At 34.6% G+C, this 17,676-nt stretch overlaps 3 protein-coding genes across 3 annotated transcripts; all 3 read left to right on the top strand.

Annotated features, from left to right (window-relative positions):
* LOC18033025 (endoglucanase 4) lies at positions 1-2,492 on the top strand. Its single transcript, XM_006421634.2, has 7 exons — positions 1-262; positions 629-1,036; positions 1,147-1,239; positions 1,321-1,515; positions 1,597-1,708; positions 1,808-1,971; positions 2,052-2,492. Exons 1-7 carry the CDS (start codon positions 71-73, stop codon positions 2,382-2,384), a joined length of 1,497 nt encoding a protein of 498 aa, XP_006421697.1. The 5' UTR covers positions 1-70; the 3' UTR covers positions 2,385-2,492.
* A 3,468-nt stretch (positions 2,493-5,960) lies between these two features.
* On the top strand, positions 5,961-10,039 carry LOC18033024 (endoglucanase 4). The gene is made up of 7 exons (XM_006421635.2): positions 5,961-6,342; positions 7,157-7,564; positions 8,116-8,217; positions 8,343-8,501; positions 8,884-9,004; positions 9,098-9,255; positions 9,653-10,039. Exons 1-7 carry the CDS (start codon positions 6,145-6,147, stop codon positions 9,977-9,979), a joined length of 1,473 nt encoding a protein of 490 aa, XP_006421698.2. The 5' UTR covers positions 5,961-6,144; the 3' UTR covers positions 9,980-10,039.
* Positions 10,040-10,812: 773 nt separating this feature from the next.
* LOC18032632 (endoglucanase 8) lies at positions 10,813-14,001 on the top strand. The gene is made up of 7 exons (XM_006421636.2): positions 10,813-10,986; positions 11,177-11,584; positions 11,664-11,756; positions 11,857-12,054; positions 12,442-12,547; positions 12,656-12,828; positions 13,629-14,001. The coding sequence occupies exons 1-7, from the start codon at positions 10,837-10,839 to the stop codon at positions 13,956-13,958; spliced, it is 1,458 nt and encodes a 485-aa protein (XP_006421699.2). The 5' UTR covers positions 10,813-10,836; the 3' UTR covers positions 13,959-14,001.
* The last annotated feature ends 3,675 nt before the right edge of the window (positions 14,002-17,676 follow it).

Consider the following 17,676-nt stretch of genomic DNA (forward strand, 5'->3'; position numbering starts at 1 on the left):
ATCCTCGATTCAATGGTAGTTTCAACTGGAGAAAGAAAAAGAGACGTGTGAATTATACTTTGATGGAGAGATGAAGACGACGAGTTTGTTAGTGGTAGTGGGGATGATGGCAATGGCGGCGGCGGTGGCATCACATGATTATGGAGATGCATTAGCGAAGAGCATTTTGTTCTTTGAAGGCCAAAGGTCGGGGAAATTGCCTCCTAACCAGAGGATGACTTGGAGGAAAGATTCTGCTCTTGAAGATGGCTTTCAGATTGGGGTAAGTCTCCCTATCTCCTGTCTGTTTTGTTACTGCTTTTAATTCCTATCTATGCTTGGTGGCCCCCCTAGTCTCCCATATAATTTTTAATATTATATACTACTGTATATTTACATCAGAAATCTGTAAGGAAAATGAGTATGTTACCAATTGTAAGAGAAAAAGTTAGGTGGCAGGTTTTAATTGGATTTTCTAATATTGTGCCCCGTGTTTCAAATGTTACATGTGATGGTAGTTAGAGGTAGAGTACCATTGGCATTAAAGTTGAATACTAATTCTTATTATAATATACAATTAGCTAGACAGAAAAAGGCTCCGAGTCCAAGATGATGCAAGACACTAAATTAGTTTAATAATTGTCCTCAGGTTGATTTGACCGGTGGATATTATGATGCCGGTGACAATGTTAAATTTAACTTTCCGATGGCATTTTCAACAACTATGCTGGCGTGGAGCGTGTTAGAATTTGGAAAATCCATGGAGTCAGACCTGCAACATGCACTAGATGCCATTCGATGGGCAACTGATTACTTTTTAAAAGCCACTAGTATTCCTGGCATTGTTTATGCTCAAGTTGGCGAGCCTTATGGTGACCATGATTGCTGGGAGAGACCTGAAGACATGGACACGGCTAGAACCCCTTACGCTGTGAGCAAACAGTTTCCAGGATCTGAAGTCTCAGCTGAGATAGCTGCTGCTCTTGCCGCTTCTTCCATTGTGTTTAGATCAACTGATTCTACATATGCTGTTAAGCTTCTCAACAGAGCCAAAACGGTAGGTTTAATTAATTTATTAGTCCTCTCTTAACAAAAATTATTTTGTACATCAGAGGTAACACAACCAATTAGACTTAGTATTCTCATTATTATTTTTCGTATGGATAGGTTTTTGTCTTTGCAGATAGGTACCGGGGATCCTACAATGATTATCTGGGAAAATGGGTGTGTCCCTTTTACTGTGATTTTAGTGGCTATGAGGTAAGTCTGTGTAAAGCTTAATTAGAAAAAACTTCTCTTCATCCACGATAACAAATAAAGATTCACATATTTGTATCATAGGATGAATTGGTATGGGGAGCGGCATGGCTATACAGGGCAACTAAGGCACCTAATTACTGGAATTATGTTGTGGAGAACATATACAACCTAGGATCCGGAAGAAAAATTACAAATGGTGTCTCATCTAGTGGTGGTAGTGTCACGGAATTCGGATGGGACAACAAGAATGCTGGCATTAATGTACTTGTGTCCAGGGTAAGTATTTTCACTTCTAAACTCATCAAAACAGGACACTTTATGCTCAGTCTCAATATTTGTTTCTTGTTATGTTGGCAGTTTATTAATACAATAAACTCAAATTCTTCCAATCCCTTCATTCCGAAAGCAGACACATTTGTGTGCTCTCTGTTGCCTGAATCACCTACAAAATCAGTCTCATACTCGCCCGGTAATTTTCCAAATTTTGCTAGCATCGATCCATTGTTCTTATAGGATATGAGTTTCCTCCGTTGATTTGTCTTGTCTTGTTTTCGGAAATTCACATTAGGTGGCCTTCTGTTCAAACCGGGAGGAAGTAATTTACAGCATGCAACAACTTTATCCTTTCTCCTCGTTGTTTACAGTCGCTATTTAAAACAAGCTAACAAAGATATACACTGTGGCAATGTTGTTGTCAATCGGGCTAGGCTCGTACAAGTTGCCAAAGGCCAGGTATACATTCTTACTTGAACAACAAGTAATGCAATGGTTTGCTCAGAGGCTTACATTTGCATTTGGAAATTGATATGCAGGTGGATTATATACTTGGAAGCAACCCATTGAACATGTCATACATGGTTGGATATGGCAAAAACTTTCCTCAAAGAATACATCACCGCAGCTCGTCTTTGCCTTCCGTTGCTCAACATCCAGGGAAGGTAGGCTGTCAAGACGGAATCGCGTATTATGACAGCAAGAATTCAAATCCCAACGAGCTAACAGGGGCTGTTGTTGGAGGACCTGACGCCAACGACTCGTATGCTGATTCTCGATCTGATTTTGTACATTCTGAGCCTACCACTTACATCAATGCTCCTCTTGTTGGCCTTTTGGCTTACTTCAAATCAAATTCAAGGTCTTTTTAGTCTTAGAGACTAATTGTATATGATTGATTTTAGTACCACAAAAATTGTAAAGTTACAATTAGAGTGTAGAAGCAAAAGAAATTCATTAGTGACAATCAAATTTGATGATCTCAGCAATTGTTCAGCTAGAAATAAGAAATCTTTACATTCTTTTCAGTTGACCTCACATTGTGTGGCCGAATCTTTCATCTTTGCAATTAACTCCACTTTCACCATCCATGGGTCTACAAAGATATTCAGCGGGGTTCAGAAACTACTCTAGTTGTATTTATTGTGCTATCTCTTAAGCCCACTAAGCCCAGTCCAGAATAGCGTATTCCACGGCATGTTAGGGTTTTGCATTTTCTTTCTGTTTTTATTTATTTATTTATTTATTCTTGGTTTAGTATTGTTTTTTAAGCTTTACGTAGAAAAAAAGGAAAAAATTGAAATATGGTGAATAAATGAAGAATTAACAATAAGAGAGTATAATATCCAAATAAAAGTGAAACTACATTCAACAACAGCCCCGGAATTGCTTATTTGGCTTTTGAGTTGATGCATATCTCTCTATATAAAAAGAAAAGTTGGGGCTTTTTGGTACCGTATATGTATCGTATTTACATCTTTTGAACATTGACCATCATGGGGGTGTGTATGTTTGTGTGGGGAGGGGGGGGGGGGGAGAGAGAGAGAGAGTAATTGTCAGAAATTTTTGGCGAGTACATGTATTTTTAGCTAAATTGTGAATTCAAAATCTGTAACATGTACCTAAGTGAAAAGGAATGTAAAAATTTCATATTGCCTAGTTAGAAATGAGGTATATATAATAAGTCATTTACTACATAGTATGATATCTTTTGAGTGGATCTAAAATAAAAATAATGGGGGCTCAAATCCAACGTCTGACAAATCATATTGTGTGAGAGATAGATTAGTGGTTCAAAAATAATTGTTTATTTTTATTTTGATAAATTACCTCATTCTATCAGGATTAGATAAATAAAATAATACTAAGATGAATATAGAGAGATATGTGACAACGTTTTATGAAATGAGAGAAATGGACGAGATATTAAACTAAATATTTCACCTAAAATTTTCTCAGCCATCAGAATAAAGTGAAATTTTTTAATGTGTTTAATAATAATATTAGGCAAAATGTAAGACAAGTAACAAATTCAAAGCATGTGACTTGTTGATTCCACCTAAATGATAATTTCTCAAAAAAGTGAAATAAAGTGAAAAGAGGTTCTATTTGGGATTGTGGTTGGATAATTGTAATTTAAAAGTTATATGATTAAAGTTTTTGATAAACATTAGCTGTTATAACTGAAAAATTGAGTTTATTTAATTTTATACTTGTATGATAAAAAATTTATTATATCTTTACTAATTTTGTCAAAATTATTGTTTAAAAATTATATTTATTATATACTATTAATTTTTATTTTATAATTACAACTTTTTTTTTCCCACAATATATAGCTAATTAGCTATACTTTTTAAGATACAACACCTCAATATCAAACAAGCCTAGAGTCATATAACTCCTGCAAAACAAGCTAATATTGGTTAAATGTGGTGTCAAGAAGGCATACTTTGCTTGTTAGATAAAACGTGGGCAATAAATTAAAGCATGTGACTTGTAGAAGGTTACGTATAATTTTTGTCTCTTTAGTTTCCTAAGAACGTGAAGAGTTGGGCAAATTAGAGACCGAGTGATGGTGGCATTGAAGTTAAATTTACGTACGTATATGAACACTATACAGCTATTATATTGCATCGCGCTAGAAGCTTTTCGAGCTCACGCCTAATGCCTTATATATCTTTTTTTATTTGAAAAAAAAAAGTTTATACACCTTTTAAATTACAAAAATGAATTGATTAATCATCTAAGCTACTTTGTTTCTATGGTAGAATATTTGCCTTTTTCCCTTCCACTTGGTGGACATAAAAATCCAATAATGTTTTGCTGGAAAAGCAAAGAATAAAAAATGATTGTTGATCGCTCTAATTGTTAAAATCCTGAATTCTCCTTCTTTTTATTCTATATTGAGTATTAATATACTTATAAGAGCTAATGATAAATGAATAAAATCATAATAAAACAACAATAAATTTTTTGTCTTTTAATTAATTTTGAAGATTTTTAGGAAAATAAAAATATAAAATCACTAAAGAAAAAAATTCATGAAAAGATGATTTTTTTTAATTTTTTATAATTTCTTTATAATTTTCCTACTGATAAAATTAAAATATAAAATTTTACCCAAATTAATTAATAGGTGGATGAAATCATCTTAGGATCTTGGATCTTAACTACTAGTCCAGACGACTCTTAAACCCCAAGAATTCTTTTTTTTTTTCTTTTTAATATCAAAGAGTGGGACTTGGCACTCCTTCAAAATTCTCATAATTAAAACTTCCTTTTTAATAATATTCTATTTAATGACAAAAATACCTTTATTTCTAAATAAACATTCTTTTTCATTTGTAAATATTTAAAATTTTCTCTCTTTAAAATCTAAAAAATATAAATAATCAATACGAATAAAGAAACAAAAAAGAAAGATTTGTTTTTAATTAGTTGCGAAACCAAAATGAATTTAGTAAAAATGATAACCATCTAATATTCAGAACTTGTAAATGAAAATAAGTAACGCTTAATAGGTTGTGACCACAGTATTTTGTTTCCTTGAAGCTCCTATGATGCATTTCATGCACAATGTGTGCGTCTTATTCCTTCTCTTACCAAAAGCTTCATGTTCCTTTTTCATTTCTTCTGCTATTTCAAAAGTGAAAAAAAAAAAAAATTGAGATCTGAGCTACTTAGGAAAGAACAAATTGGATTTAAAATTGAAAAAAATGAAAAATCATACTTGTGAGAGGGAGAGAAAAAAAAATAAATTGGGTTAATTCTTTTTGCGTGTCTTTAAATGTAATTGCAATACCAAATGGTTTTATGATATTAATAAAGGGATGCCAACAATTCAACACTATATGCAATTCAATCAAAATCAAATATAATTGAAGTCCACTTAAACGTACACTCAACCCAACATAAAGTTCAATACAATTGGAGTCTATTGAAGCTCAATATAACAATAAATCCCTACAACCATTGAGAAGATTCAAATGCTCTACCTTAGAGTTGAAGAAAGGAGGTGTCGACCAACCAAACTAAATAATTATTGGCTTAAACACAATATTTTTTTTTTAAAAAAAAGCTTATAAGATAAACAACCCTATAGGAGAAGTAAAAAAGAAGATTTTATTATTCAAAATTATGAAAATGAATGAGATTACACACAGTAAACTAATTGAAATGCTACTCAAAATAAAGCAAATAACCTTTTATTCCAGTTGGATTAAAATACTAAAATGCACTATAGCTCAAACATTAAAAATAAATTAAGATAAATACTATTAAAATAAAAAAAACTGAAACAAAACCAAATAATTATTCTAGACTTCTAAAACTTGTCTTTCTTTAAGAAAAGAGAACCTTATTTGCCAAATTAACATGATAAATTCTACTCTTATAATATATGTAGGAGAATCTAATCCTCAATCTCAAGAAAAAGGTGATATGTATCAACCACTATCGCAAAAAAGAAAAATCTTTTAGTCTTCGAATTCTTAACATGTACCTTCATTTTGGAACGATGAATACTATAAATATCTTAGTTACATTAAGTAGCTTCAACTGAGGAAAACAAAAGGAGAAAAGAGCATAGTTCTTTGGCAAAGAGAAAGGGGGAAATAACAGAGAATTAAGATGCGTTCAATACAGAGTTTTCTGTTCGTAATACTAGGGTTGATGGCAATGTTGGGGACAGTGGCATCACATAATTATGCAGATGCATTGACTAAGAGCATCTTGTTCTTCGAAGGCCAGAGGTCTGGAAAATTGCCCCAAGACCAAAGGATGACATGGAGGAAGGATTCTGCTCTAAATGATGGCGCTGACATCGGTGTGAGTCTTCCTCTCTTCTTTCTATTGATTGTTGCTTCATTTACTAGCTTGCATTTTTGTTCCATATTTCATTTTCCTTCTAATTTTATAACTTATTTTAATTCCTTGGTTACAAACGTTAGCTAAATTACATGATTTCTTAGAGCTTTGATGATACTTTTTGATGCTGTTAGTACCAACATTGATGTTAACATATGATACTGTATATTGCTTGTTTATCTATGATATATATGATAGAAATAATCAACACATTGATTGAAAATAATTCTTTGAATTAAATTGTATAAGTTTGGTCCACTCATGAATTAACTTTTCAGTATAATGCTAGACACTAAGTGCTGTTGTGTGATTTAACTTTATGGAATTGCTCCAAGAAGCTAGATTGGGATACTTTTATTTTTTGTTTTGTATTATGTGCATGTATTTTTAACAATTTTTTCGAGGTCTTTTATTATAAATTTTAATTTTGTACATGTTTTAAAGGTAAGGTTCATTACATCCCTTAGTAAATGATGATCAATGAACAGAAAAGAAAATACAAATTATAATTTTTTTTTTAAAAAAAAAACTCTGATTTGTTATTTGTAAAGGTTTTTCTGAAAACTTCTAAAACTTACGCTCGAATTATTCCCTTAGTTTTAAAATGATAGTACCAATTACCAAATATGCGAAGATTAGTAAGAACAATAATCCGAGAGTATCATTAAATTGAAGAGTCGTTGGTAATCTTTATCATCTTCAATCATTCAAAAAATGTGAACAAGGCCCCCCAAATAACGCCCGTATTTAAATTAATTTTTTCCCTCTCCCTTAGGTTGATTTGACCGGAGGATACTACGACGCCGGCGACAATGTTAAATTTACTTTTCCCATGGCATTCACAGCAACCGTGCTGGCTTGGAGCGTGCTAGAGTTTGGGGATTCAATGGGCCCAGACCAGCATCATGCGTTAAATGCTATTCGATGGGCAACTGATTTCTTAATGAAAGCCACTAATAAACCTGACACTGTTTATTTTCAAGTTGGCCATGGTCAAGAAGACCACAATTGCTGGCAGAGACCTGAAGACATGGACACACCCAGAGCTGTTTTTGCTGCTACTATAGAAAAACCAAGTTCTGATGTTTCTGCTGAGATAGCAGCTGCTCTTGCAGCCACTTCTATTGTGTTTAAATATTCTGATCAAGCATATTCTGCCACACTTCTCAGTAGGGCAAAAAAGGTAGGTAAAATCAATTTTATACCCAAGTATCTGGGAGGTGTACGTGTATTGAAGTCATTAAACGAGGGGTATATTGAAGTGTATCAAAATATTTTAGGGGTTGGTGAAAATCTTCTCAGCATAATAATTTACATAATATGGAAGAATTATAATTTTATAAGAAATATAGTTTTTATAAGGTAAAATGACATGTTCTCCCATAAATATTATTTTTATCATTTTAACATTGAGAATGTAATCGGATAGGAATTTTCTAAGTCAATATTTTAAAGTGTGGGAAAATTCGAAAAAACTTTAAAACCATGTAGTTTTAAAGTGTTAATTTCATAATGTTTTAAAATCATGAGGTTTTAAAACTTTTCCGAATTTTCTGCACTTTAAAATCACGGATCAGATCCCGAATCAGAAAATTACTAGGTAACCGGATACTACAAATTTATCAGGGATCTAAGTGCTCAAAATTAAGAAATTTTATAAGAGATAAAGTGTCCTTCTCCCTTCTTATAATTAATTAGTACATATATTGTCATTATAATTTTTGCTTGAAATAGGTGTTTGAATTTGGCCATAAGCATCGGGGAAGATACAGTGAAAATTATGCGAAACCCCCAGGGGCGGTGTGTCCTTTTTACTGTAGCGGTGGAATCGCAGAGGTAAGCTCTGGAAAGTTTAGTGCAATTGCTTTCATTTTGCCTTTAGCATAAGTGCCAGAAAGATTGTTGTATTTAAGGTCACAAAAATTTCAAGTGATATTGTCTCATATGTATAGTGTACATAGGATGACTTGGCATGGGGAGCGATGTGGCTATTCAAGGCAACCAATTATGATCATTATTACTGGAATTCTGCTGTAAACTCAAGTAAAATTCTGAACCATAATCTGCATGAATTTGGATGGGAAGGCAAGAATGCTGGCATTAATGTACTTGTCTCCACTGTAAGTATTTTATAACTTTCATATTATCACGACAGAACCCATTTTACCCAATCTAAGTTTTTGTTCTTGTGAACCACTTGGGCTTAACCCAAGTGGCTAGAGTCACTCCCTCACAATTGCGAGGGAAGTGGTTCAAACCCCCGTAAATGTATTGCGGGGGTTTAATTTAAATGTCATTCCTTGGAGCCTCAAAGCTTGAGTGAAGGCAGTCTTTCTCCCATAATGGGAGTTGGGCGTCCCTCGAATATTTGAGAGGGTTAAAAATTTGAGCGGTGCCATATCAAAATGGATGTAAACGGGTCTCAGTAATTTGTATGGTGTAAATATCATGAGCAATAGTTCTCTTAAAAAAAAAAAAGTTTTTGTTCTTGTGTGTCGGCAGATTGTTAATAAGGATGGTGGTACCAACAAATCAGATACCGATCCTTTCATTCAGAATGCGGATAAGTTTGTATGCGCACTAATGCCTGAATCACCTACAAAGGTAGTCTACTACACACCAGGTATTTTAACTTGTGATCATTTTATTAATTGATCCTTTGGAACAGAATAGTAGAATTATTTTATGATTTGATTTTGGATCAAAACATTATCAGGTGGGCTTCTCAAATTACAGGGCGTAAATTTTAAGCATGCTTCTTTAACCTTTCTCCTGGTTGTTTACTCTCGATTTTTAAAAGAAGCTAACAAAGAAATACATTGCGGTCATGTTGTTGTTAAAAGGAACAGGCTGATAGAGATTGCCAAAGGCTATGTAAGTCATGAATGTTTCTTGTGGGAACAATTTTTTTTTTTAATAGAGAAAATGATGAAAATCCCTTATTGTTTGTCGAAACATATAATTTCTCCCTTCATATTTTAAAACTCATCAAACCTCCTGCTGTTAAAAAAATTATTAACTTTTTTTGTTGTGTCTTTTCCTGTTTTACTGCTACAAATTTGTATTGATTAACGAAGGATTTTACCACGTTAATGGTAAAATAGTAAAAGACACAAAAAGGGGAAGTTTGCCATTTTTTTTTTCAACAGCAATGAAATGGTTTTTTTTAAAACATGAGGGGTGAAATGATTAATCATTTTTCCTCTTTTAAATTTTTGCCAGTGAATTTGTTCGATTGTTTAACAGCTTGTATTTGGAAATTGATATGAAGGTGGATTACATGCTGGGAAACAACCCAATGAATATGTCATACATGGTTGGATATGGAAAGAAATTTCCTCATAAAATACATCATCGCGGTGCATCTCTTCCTTCCATGGATAAACATCCAGCGAAGATCCCTTGTGCAAACAATCACTTTTTTCACCACTCTGATCTCAACGAGTTAACTGGGGCAATTGTTGGAGGACCTTTTGATAATGACTCTTATGTTGATGATCGAAATACAGTTGAACGATCAGAGCCCACAACTTACATGAATGCTCCTTTTGTTGGCCTTTTGGCTTATTTCAATAGACCACCACCAGCTTACATCTAGAGGATATACTACGATGGAAATGTTACTTAATACAATAAGAATGTAAGAGTTACAATATCATATTTAATGTCCGCGATTCCTCTTTTGATAGTAAGTCATCTTTGCTGCCTTTTCAGTTCATTTTAGAAATTTTGGATAGCTCTTATCTCTATAACTATGATGAGCATGACGGCCTCCGACATTGTTTGTAAATTAGGATTCTCTGCCAGTATGAGCTTAATGATAGGAATGAGATGAAGATCATAGAAATTGTTCATTAGTGAGCCTAAAAGATAAAATAATGATGAGATGAAGCGTATCCCGAATGGATTCCATTATTATGACACAATTTTGCTCCTAGTATATGTTGAAGTGGTTTCCCAACACTTTCTTTGACTAACCACCCATGTCAGAGTTGAGGCTGCGGTAGACTGATGATTAAAAAAACTGGTCCGCCCCTCACAAAATAATAATCACAATAGTAAAATTAAATTTAAACAGAAATATAAAGCAACTTGTGTTCCCAAAATAAATTCCTTTTATTAGTGAAGCTATAATTACTGTATTCCCTTTTATCAAGGCAAACAACTATGATACTTGTATGGTTGCCTTTTATAGGAATGGTATATAATTAATCAAATTAATTCCTCTCCCCTTTTTATAGTATAATTTGAGATATTAAGGTAAAGTATTCAAGCTGGTTTCCTTCCTTTCGAAACAGTGCGTATAAAATCTTGCATTGTCTAGACTTCACATACTTGCTAAGAAGATTAAGTTTGTAGTAGAAAAATTAAGTGGTGGACCGAGAGTATAGAAAAATGAAGAGTGGAAAATGTATGATTATCCAAATATTGTTAGGGTTACTGGTGGGGATATTGATGGTGGCAAGGGTGGCTTCACATGATTACGGGGATGCATTGTCTAAGTGTATTTTGTTCTTTGAAGGCCAGAGGTCGGGAAAATTACCCTCTACTCAAAGGATGACTTGGAGGAAGGACTCTGCTCTTTCTGATGGCTCTGATGTTGGTGTAAGTCTCAAACTTTGATTCTTTTTTCTTTCTTTACAAGCAATTCTAAATATTAATAACAATAATCTTAGTGACACTTCATTTAATTATGGTATAATATTAGTGAAAGTTATCTCATGGTGGACTCTGATATGTTCTTGAGTTGAATAGGAAAAATCATTTACTCAATCAATTACATAACAATTTTCAGGTGGATCTAGTAGGAGGTTACTACGACGCTGGTGACAACATAAAATTCAGTTTTCCGATGGCTTTCTCAACAACAATGCAGGCATGGAGCATATTAGAATTTGGCCATCTTATGGGCTCAGAGCATGAAAATGCATTAGAGTCTCTGAAATGGAGCACAGACTATTTCCTGAAAGCCACCAGCGTCCCTGGAAAAGTTGTTGCTGCAGTTGGTAACCCCAAAGGTGATCACAACTGCTGGGAGAGGCCTGAAGACATGGACATTCCTCGGACCTCGTATCTTGTCAATACAACAAAGCCTGGTTCGGAAGTTTCTGCAGAGATTGCGGCTGCGTTAGCAGCTTCTTCCATGGTTTTCAAGTCTGTTGATTCTCAATACTCCAATCTTCTTCTCCAAAGAGCATTTCAGGTACTTGAGATTCAACTTTTTTCAGCTAAATGACGTTCTGAATCTTTAAGGTATTTATTATTTGTGTTTCTTGGAATAGGTCTTTCAATTTGCAGATCAATATCAGGGCTCTTATAATTACAGTGTGGGGGAAGGGGTCTGCCCTTTTTACTGCGATTATGATGGCTATATGGTAAGAACTTGGGAATGCAGATCGAGCTATAAACTTATTTCTTTTCAAGACTGTTGCTCGGCGTGAAAATTCAAAAATTAAATTCACTGATTCGTTCCAGGATGAGTTGATATGGGGGGCAGCCTGGTTGTTCAAAGCCACCAACGAGCAAAAATACTGGAACTATGTTGTTGAAAACATTCACTTCCTGGAAAATTCTGTCGAAACAGAGTCCAATAAAGCTGTGTATGTAGGTGGTTGCTTTGCAGATTTCGGATGGGATGGAAAGAATGCTGGCATCAACGTACTTATTTCCAGGGTAATCATAATTTTTTTTTCTTGAATTAGTTGCAATATACATATAATTACTATCTTGGGTTTGCTAAGAGTTTAAGTTCATACACTTTTATAATATAATCCAGAGATCTACCAATCGAAACACTGCACAAACTAGAGATGATCAACCTCTTCACCTAAGGAGGTAGTATATCTGCTCCAATTAATATTTGGGAAGATATATCTACCCCACTTACGGTTATGGTTCGTAGATTTGTTTTGAGTCCTGCATGAGATGACTCGAACTAGAAGACATCAGCATACCACTATGATATGGCCGAAGCGGCAGAATAGTAATTAATTACATCATTTTTTTTTCCTTGTTACAAAATATCATTACAAAATTTAATTTTTTTTCTTGTTTTCACAGTGGGTGATGAACACCTCTAAGTCCGATCCGTTTGTAAGCTATGCCGACAAATTTTTTTGTACTGTATTGCCTGAATCACCTACCAGATGGGTTACATACTCTCCAGGTAGCAATTTCTTTCGTTAAAACTTGCCTAAGAATTAAAGAAGTGCAAACAAGTTGATTTGAGAAGCTATTGCGTAGTTTAAGAAATGGGTATCTATATATGTATTAGGTGGTCTAATGTTCAAATATGGAGCAAAAAGCATCGTGAACTCGCAACATGTTACAGCTACGTCCTTTCTTCTTCTGGTTTATTCTCAGTATTTGACAATGTTCAATAGAAACTTTCAGTGTGGCGACGTTGCTGTCAGTCCATCTAGGCTCGTGCAACTGGCAAAAGTACAGGTAGATTTTTTAATCCTCTATTGATTTCATAATATTTGTTAATGGATCATCCTACTCTGAACTACAATTTTTAAAATATATGCTTTTAACTTTGTCTAAAAAAGGATAGACAAATCAGTTAGTTTGATCTCTTGCGATAAAAATAAGATGTTTAGGGTCTAAAATCTCTCACCGACGGAAAAATTCAATTTAAAATTTATGAGACGAAGTGTATTGTAATTAGAAATAATAATATAAAAAATTGGGCGAGAGACTTGTACATATGATAATAAAATTTAAATTCCTATCATTTTGTGGCGAGCAATCCCAAGATTATAGAGCTCAAGGGCAAAGCAGTCTTTTTGTGTGTTTTCAAAAGTCCGTTACTAAAGCTATTGAAGGAGCTGAAGTGGCCAACCACCGGGGCCCCACTTGCAGTTGTTTTTAATACTGAGGACTAAAATTTTTAAGCTCCGTTCAAGGCTGATGAACAGAGCAATATAAAGGGCCAAAATCTTTGAGTACAGAGCATCGATTTGCTTGCATCTTGTATTGATATACTGTTTACAATCTTTGCAACACAATGACAGAACAATGGTTCCTTTTGCACCCACAGATGTTGGTCACATTGACCGGACCATGACGGTTTCATTTTTCTTTGTTTCTCTGATCATGATCTCTTGTAGTTGATTTCTTTTGAGCTAGTGTGATTCTCGACACAATGTCAATTTTTGGGAGTTAAAGTTGAGTCATCCTTAAATTCTTAACAGCAAGAGGGTTCTCTCATGAATGGATTATGTTAATTGTTAAAATGGATGCAGGTTGATTATGTACTAGGAAGCAATTCAATGGGAATGTCATTCATGGTGGGATATGGCCAAAAGTTCCCTCAAAGAATACATCATCGAGGCTCTACCTTACCTTCCATTGATAAGTATCCAAAGCGCTTAAAATGTCATGATGGCGATGAATTCTTTGAAACAAAAGATCCAAATCTGAACGTGCTGACAGGGGCAATTGTTGGAGGACCTGATATCAATGATAAGTTCGAGGACGATCGTAGTAATTGGAAACAATCAGAGCCAACCACCTACATAAATGCACCTTTTGTTGGAGTCCTAGCTTACTTCAAAGTGTATCCCAATAGTTAGAAATAGACGAAGTCAAAGGCAGACCCAGAAGGAACTGGTCGGTTAAAGCTCTTTTGAATGAAATCTTGGAGAGTTGTGTTTTGACATGTCAATTAATATTTTTAATTTTCTTATAACTAAATTATTGAAATGCATCCCAAAACGAATAGCTGAGTTGTTTTGGTCTAGATCTATTGGTGGGTGCAAGTGGTCAAAGATCAAATAATTCCCTTCACACCAGCATTCGATAAAGAATTTCTTTAACAGAGGCAAACGATTATGCCTTTTATGGTTCCTAACATAGGCGTGACCCATAATTAATAAAATTTAATAGCTTCTCTTTTTATAGTATAATATTTCTATTTTTAGATTTCAAGTAGAATATAAAATTTTCCTAGCGCCGTTTTGAAATGGTAGTTAATGTATGAAAATTTGCATAGCATAGACTTCAAATAACTGAAGACAAAGATCCAATAGAACACTTAAGGCAGTGGGAGGACAGTACATAAACGATAATCCAAATATTGTTAGGGTTGGTGGGGATGATGATGGTGGTAAGAGTGACAGCTTTGCATGATTACGCCATTATGGGGATGCATTGGCCAAGTATATTTTGTTTTTTGAAGGCCAGAGGTCTGGGAAATTGCCCTCTACTCAAAGGATGGTTTGGACGAAGAATTTTGATCTTCTGGACGGCTCCGATGTTGATGTAAGTCTATCCATCTTTCTAATATTCCATCAGACTCAGTTTTTTTTTTAAAGATCCCATTTACATCTTATAGCCTTTTGAGCTTTTTTCCTAATAACCCATTTACATTTTATAGCCTTTCTTCACTTAGTTCAGTTAATTCCCAAACTTCATTTTTATTAATTGAATTTATTTCTTCTTCCATAGCTTTCGACCATTCAGATAAATCCGATGAATTCGCAACTTCTCTATAATTTTTAGGCTTATCTAACGATTATATTTTGTTATAAACACAATAATCTTTAAGATAGGAAGTAGGTTTTCTTACTCTTTTCCTCCCACTAGACATAGGATGTGTGGAGAATTCATTCTACTTAAACAATTGTAGAGAACCTTGATTTACGAATACTATCTCTTGATCTACATCCAAAGATGAATTATTATTAGAGATATTTGCATATTCGTCTTTGAAGACGTGTGTGTGGACTGAAATGAAGAATATGGAAAAGTTGAGAGTTGTTGTGCAGATTGACTCCAGTTGATGGGGTCTATTAGATATTATCTGCTGACGTGGCATGAATTCGTTATAATCTGTTATAACAAGTTCAATATATCACTATATAACAGAGCTGATGGGTGGTGCATGTTTCAGTGTCTTTTTCGTCTTCATTTGTTCATTATTATGCATAGAATCTATTCCATTATGATCTGTGCATAATCTTCTATAAAATCACTTGCGATTGGATTAGTTCTTGATCAATAATAAAGAGTAAATTTTCCTTCAAAGGTTGCTGGTCTGTGTCTCTGTTTTTTGTTCCAAAATTGTTTATTTATTCTGGCATCTTTGATTCGATTGTATTCTTGGTGTTTCTACTCATCAAGATTTGTGAGTCTTGTTGAGATTAAAGGCTTAATAGTCTTAATAAGCGGTATCAGAGCCTGGTGAATCTCAGCCATGTCTATTCTGAATCATGAAATTGAAAAATTCACCATTGGTGGTGATTTCTCGCTTTAGATATTGAAATGAGGGCTCTTCTTGTGCATCAGGGGCTTGAATCTGCTCTGGAAGAAGAAGATCCAGAGGCTGCTACAAGTTCTGTGACTGATGATAAGAAGAGACAAATCCAAAATCGAGCTCATAGCACTCTAATTTTGAGTCTTGGTGACTCAATCTTGAGAGAGATTTTTGAAGAGAAGATAGCCTTAGGGATTTGGAACAAGGTAGAAGCTTTGTGTATGAAGAAGTCCCTGGCTCACAGACTGTTCTTGAAGAAAAGGTTGTACACATTCTTAATAAGAGAAAGGGGTTACAATTTAAGATCACATTGATACCTTTAACAAGATCATTCTTAATTTTGAAGGGGTGGAAAATGTGAAAATAAGTGATGAAGATAAAGCCTTCTTCTTGTTGCGTTTCTTACCAAAGTCTTATGAAGGCTTTGTAGATACAATGCTTTATGGCAGAACAATATTAACTCTTGAAGATGTTAAAGCATCTTTGAGTTCAAAAGAGATTCAGAAGAACAATGGGCTTGAAACGAGTAATAGTGATGGGCTGATTGCCAGATCAGAAAAGAAGAAAGATCAGAAGAACAAAAATCAAGGAAAAGGGCATGGAAAGAATTAAGAAAATGCAGACAAGAAGAAAAAGAAGAGGAAATGTTTCTACTGCAAGAAGGAAGGGCATTACATCAGGGATTGTCTTGAGAAGAAAAAGAAAGAAAGTCAAGAGAAGTCAAGGGATGTAGCTGTAGCCTCTGATGATGCCTCTAATGGATATCACAGTGTTGATTTACTTGTGACCTCAAATAGCAATACTAAAGGTCAGTGGGTCATAGACTCTGGGTGCTCTTTTCACTTGTGTCCTGATAAAACTCTATTTTACAACTATGAAGTTGTTGATGGTGGTAGAGTCTTAATGGGAAACAATAATATGTGTAAAATTGTTGGTATTCGCTCTGTGAAGATCAAGATGTTTGATGGAACTGTAAGAGCTCTACATGAGGTGAGGCATGCTTATAGGCTAAAGAGAAATTTAATCTCTTTAGGCATGCTAGACAGCTTAGGGTATTTTTTTTAAATCAGAAAGTGGTGGTTTAGAGATAAGAAAGGGGACTGAGATAGTGATGAAGGGGGTTAAGGAGAATGACTTATATGTATTGCAAGGCTCATCAGTGCCTATTCAAGGGGGAATTTTTGTTGTTTCTGAGGAAAATATAATTAAGTTGTGGCATCTTAGACTTGGTCATATGAGTGTCAAAATGCAAGAGTTCAGCAAACAAGAGCTACTTGGTAGGGATAGAATCCACCAGCTGGAATTATGTGAAAACTGCATTTTTGGCAAAGCTCACAGGTACAAGTTTCACAAGGGGGAGCATATGTCTAAGCAAGTTTTGGACTATGCACATGCTGACCTTTGAGGGTCTGCTCAAGTCCCATCCTTGAGTGGTGGCAAGTATTTCATGTCACTAATTGATGATTACTCAAGGAATGTGTGGGTCTACATACTCAAGATCAAAGATCAAGCCTTGGAAAAGTTCAAAGTATGGAAATCTTTGGTAGAAAATCAGTCTGGATTCAAGTTCAAATGCTTGAGAACTGATAATGGCTTGGAATTTTGTAGCAAAGAATTTGAGGAATATTGCCAAAAACATGGCATAAAAAGGCACAAAACAGTCAGGTTCACCCCTCAGCACAATGGCTTAGCTGAGAGGATGAACAAGACCTTAGTAGATAAGACCAGATGTATGTTGATAAATTCAAAGCTTTCAAGAAGCTTTTGGGCATAAGCTGTCAATACAACAAGTTATTTAGTTAACAGAAGCCCATATTCTACAATTGGCTTCAAAACACCAGAAGAACTGTAGAAGGGAAAACTTGCAAATTACTAAAATCTCAAAGTTTTTGGCTTATCTCCACATCAATCAAGGCAAGCTGGAAGCAAAGGCCTTGAAATGAGTATTTGTTGGATATCCTGATGGGGTTAAGGGGTACAGAATCTGGTGTATAGAGTAAGGGAAGTGTATAGTCAGCAGGGATGTTGTGTTTCAT

Source organism: Citrus clementina, unplaced genomic scaffold, assembly GCF_000493195.1.
Source record: "Citrus clementina cultivar Clemenules unplaced genomic scaffold, Citrus_clementina_v1.0 scaffold_9, whole genome shotgun sequence".
Lineage (NCBI taxonomy): Eukaryota > Viridiplantae > Streptophyta > Magnoliopsida > Sapindales > Rutaceae > Citrus > Citrus x clementina.

Excerpts from the sequence above, each read along its gene's own strand:
- LOC18033025 (XM_006421634.2), top strand. The coding sequence starts at position 71 with ATGAAGACGACGAGTTTGTTAGTGGTAGTGGGGATGATGGCAATGGCG. Across the intron at positions 1,037-1,146 it reads TTCTCAACAGAGCCAAAACG|GTTTTTGTCTTTGCAGATAG; the intron begins GTAGGTTTAATT and ends TCGTATGGATAG. Across the intron at positions 1,972-2,051 it reads TACAAGTTGCCAAAGGCCAG|GTGGATTATATACTTGGAAG; the intron begins GTATACATTCTT and ends ATTGATATGCAG.
- LOC18033024 (XM_006421635.2), top strand. The coding sequence starts at position 6,145 with ATGCGTTCAATACAGAGTTTTCTGTTCGTAATACTAGGGTTGATGGCA. Across the intron at positions 8,218-8,342 it reads GTAGCGGTGGAATCGCAGAG|GATGACTTGGCATGGGGAGC; the intron begins GTAAGCTCTGGA and ends TAGTGTACATAG. Across the intron at positions 9,256-9,652 it reads TAGAGATTGCCAAAGGCTAT|GTGGATTACATGCTGGGAAA; the intron begins GTAAGTCATGAA and ends ATTGATATGAAG.
- LOC18032632 (XM_006421636.2), top strand. The coding sequence starts at position 10,837 with ATGGTGGCAAGGGTGGCTTCACATGATTACGGGGATGCATTGTCTAAG. Across the intron at positions 11,585-11,663 it reads TTCTCCAAAGAGCATTTCAG|GTCTTTCAATTTGCAGATCA; the intron begins GTACTTGAGATT and ends TTCTTGGAATAG. Across the intron at positions 12,548-12,655 it reads ATGGGTTACATACTCTCCAG|GTGGTCTAATGTTCAAATAT; the intron begins GTAGCAATTTCT and ends TATATGTATTAG.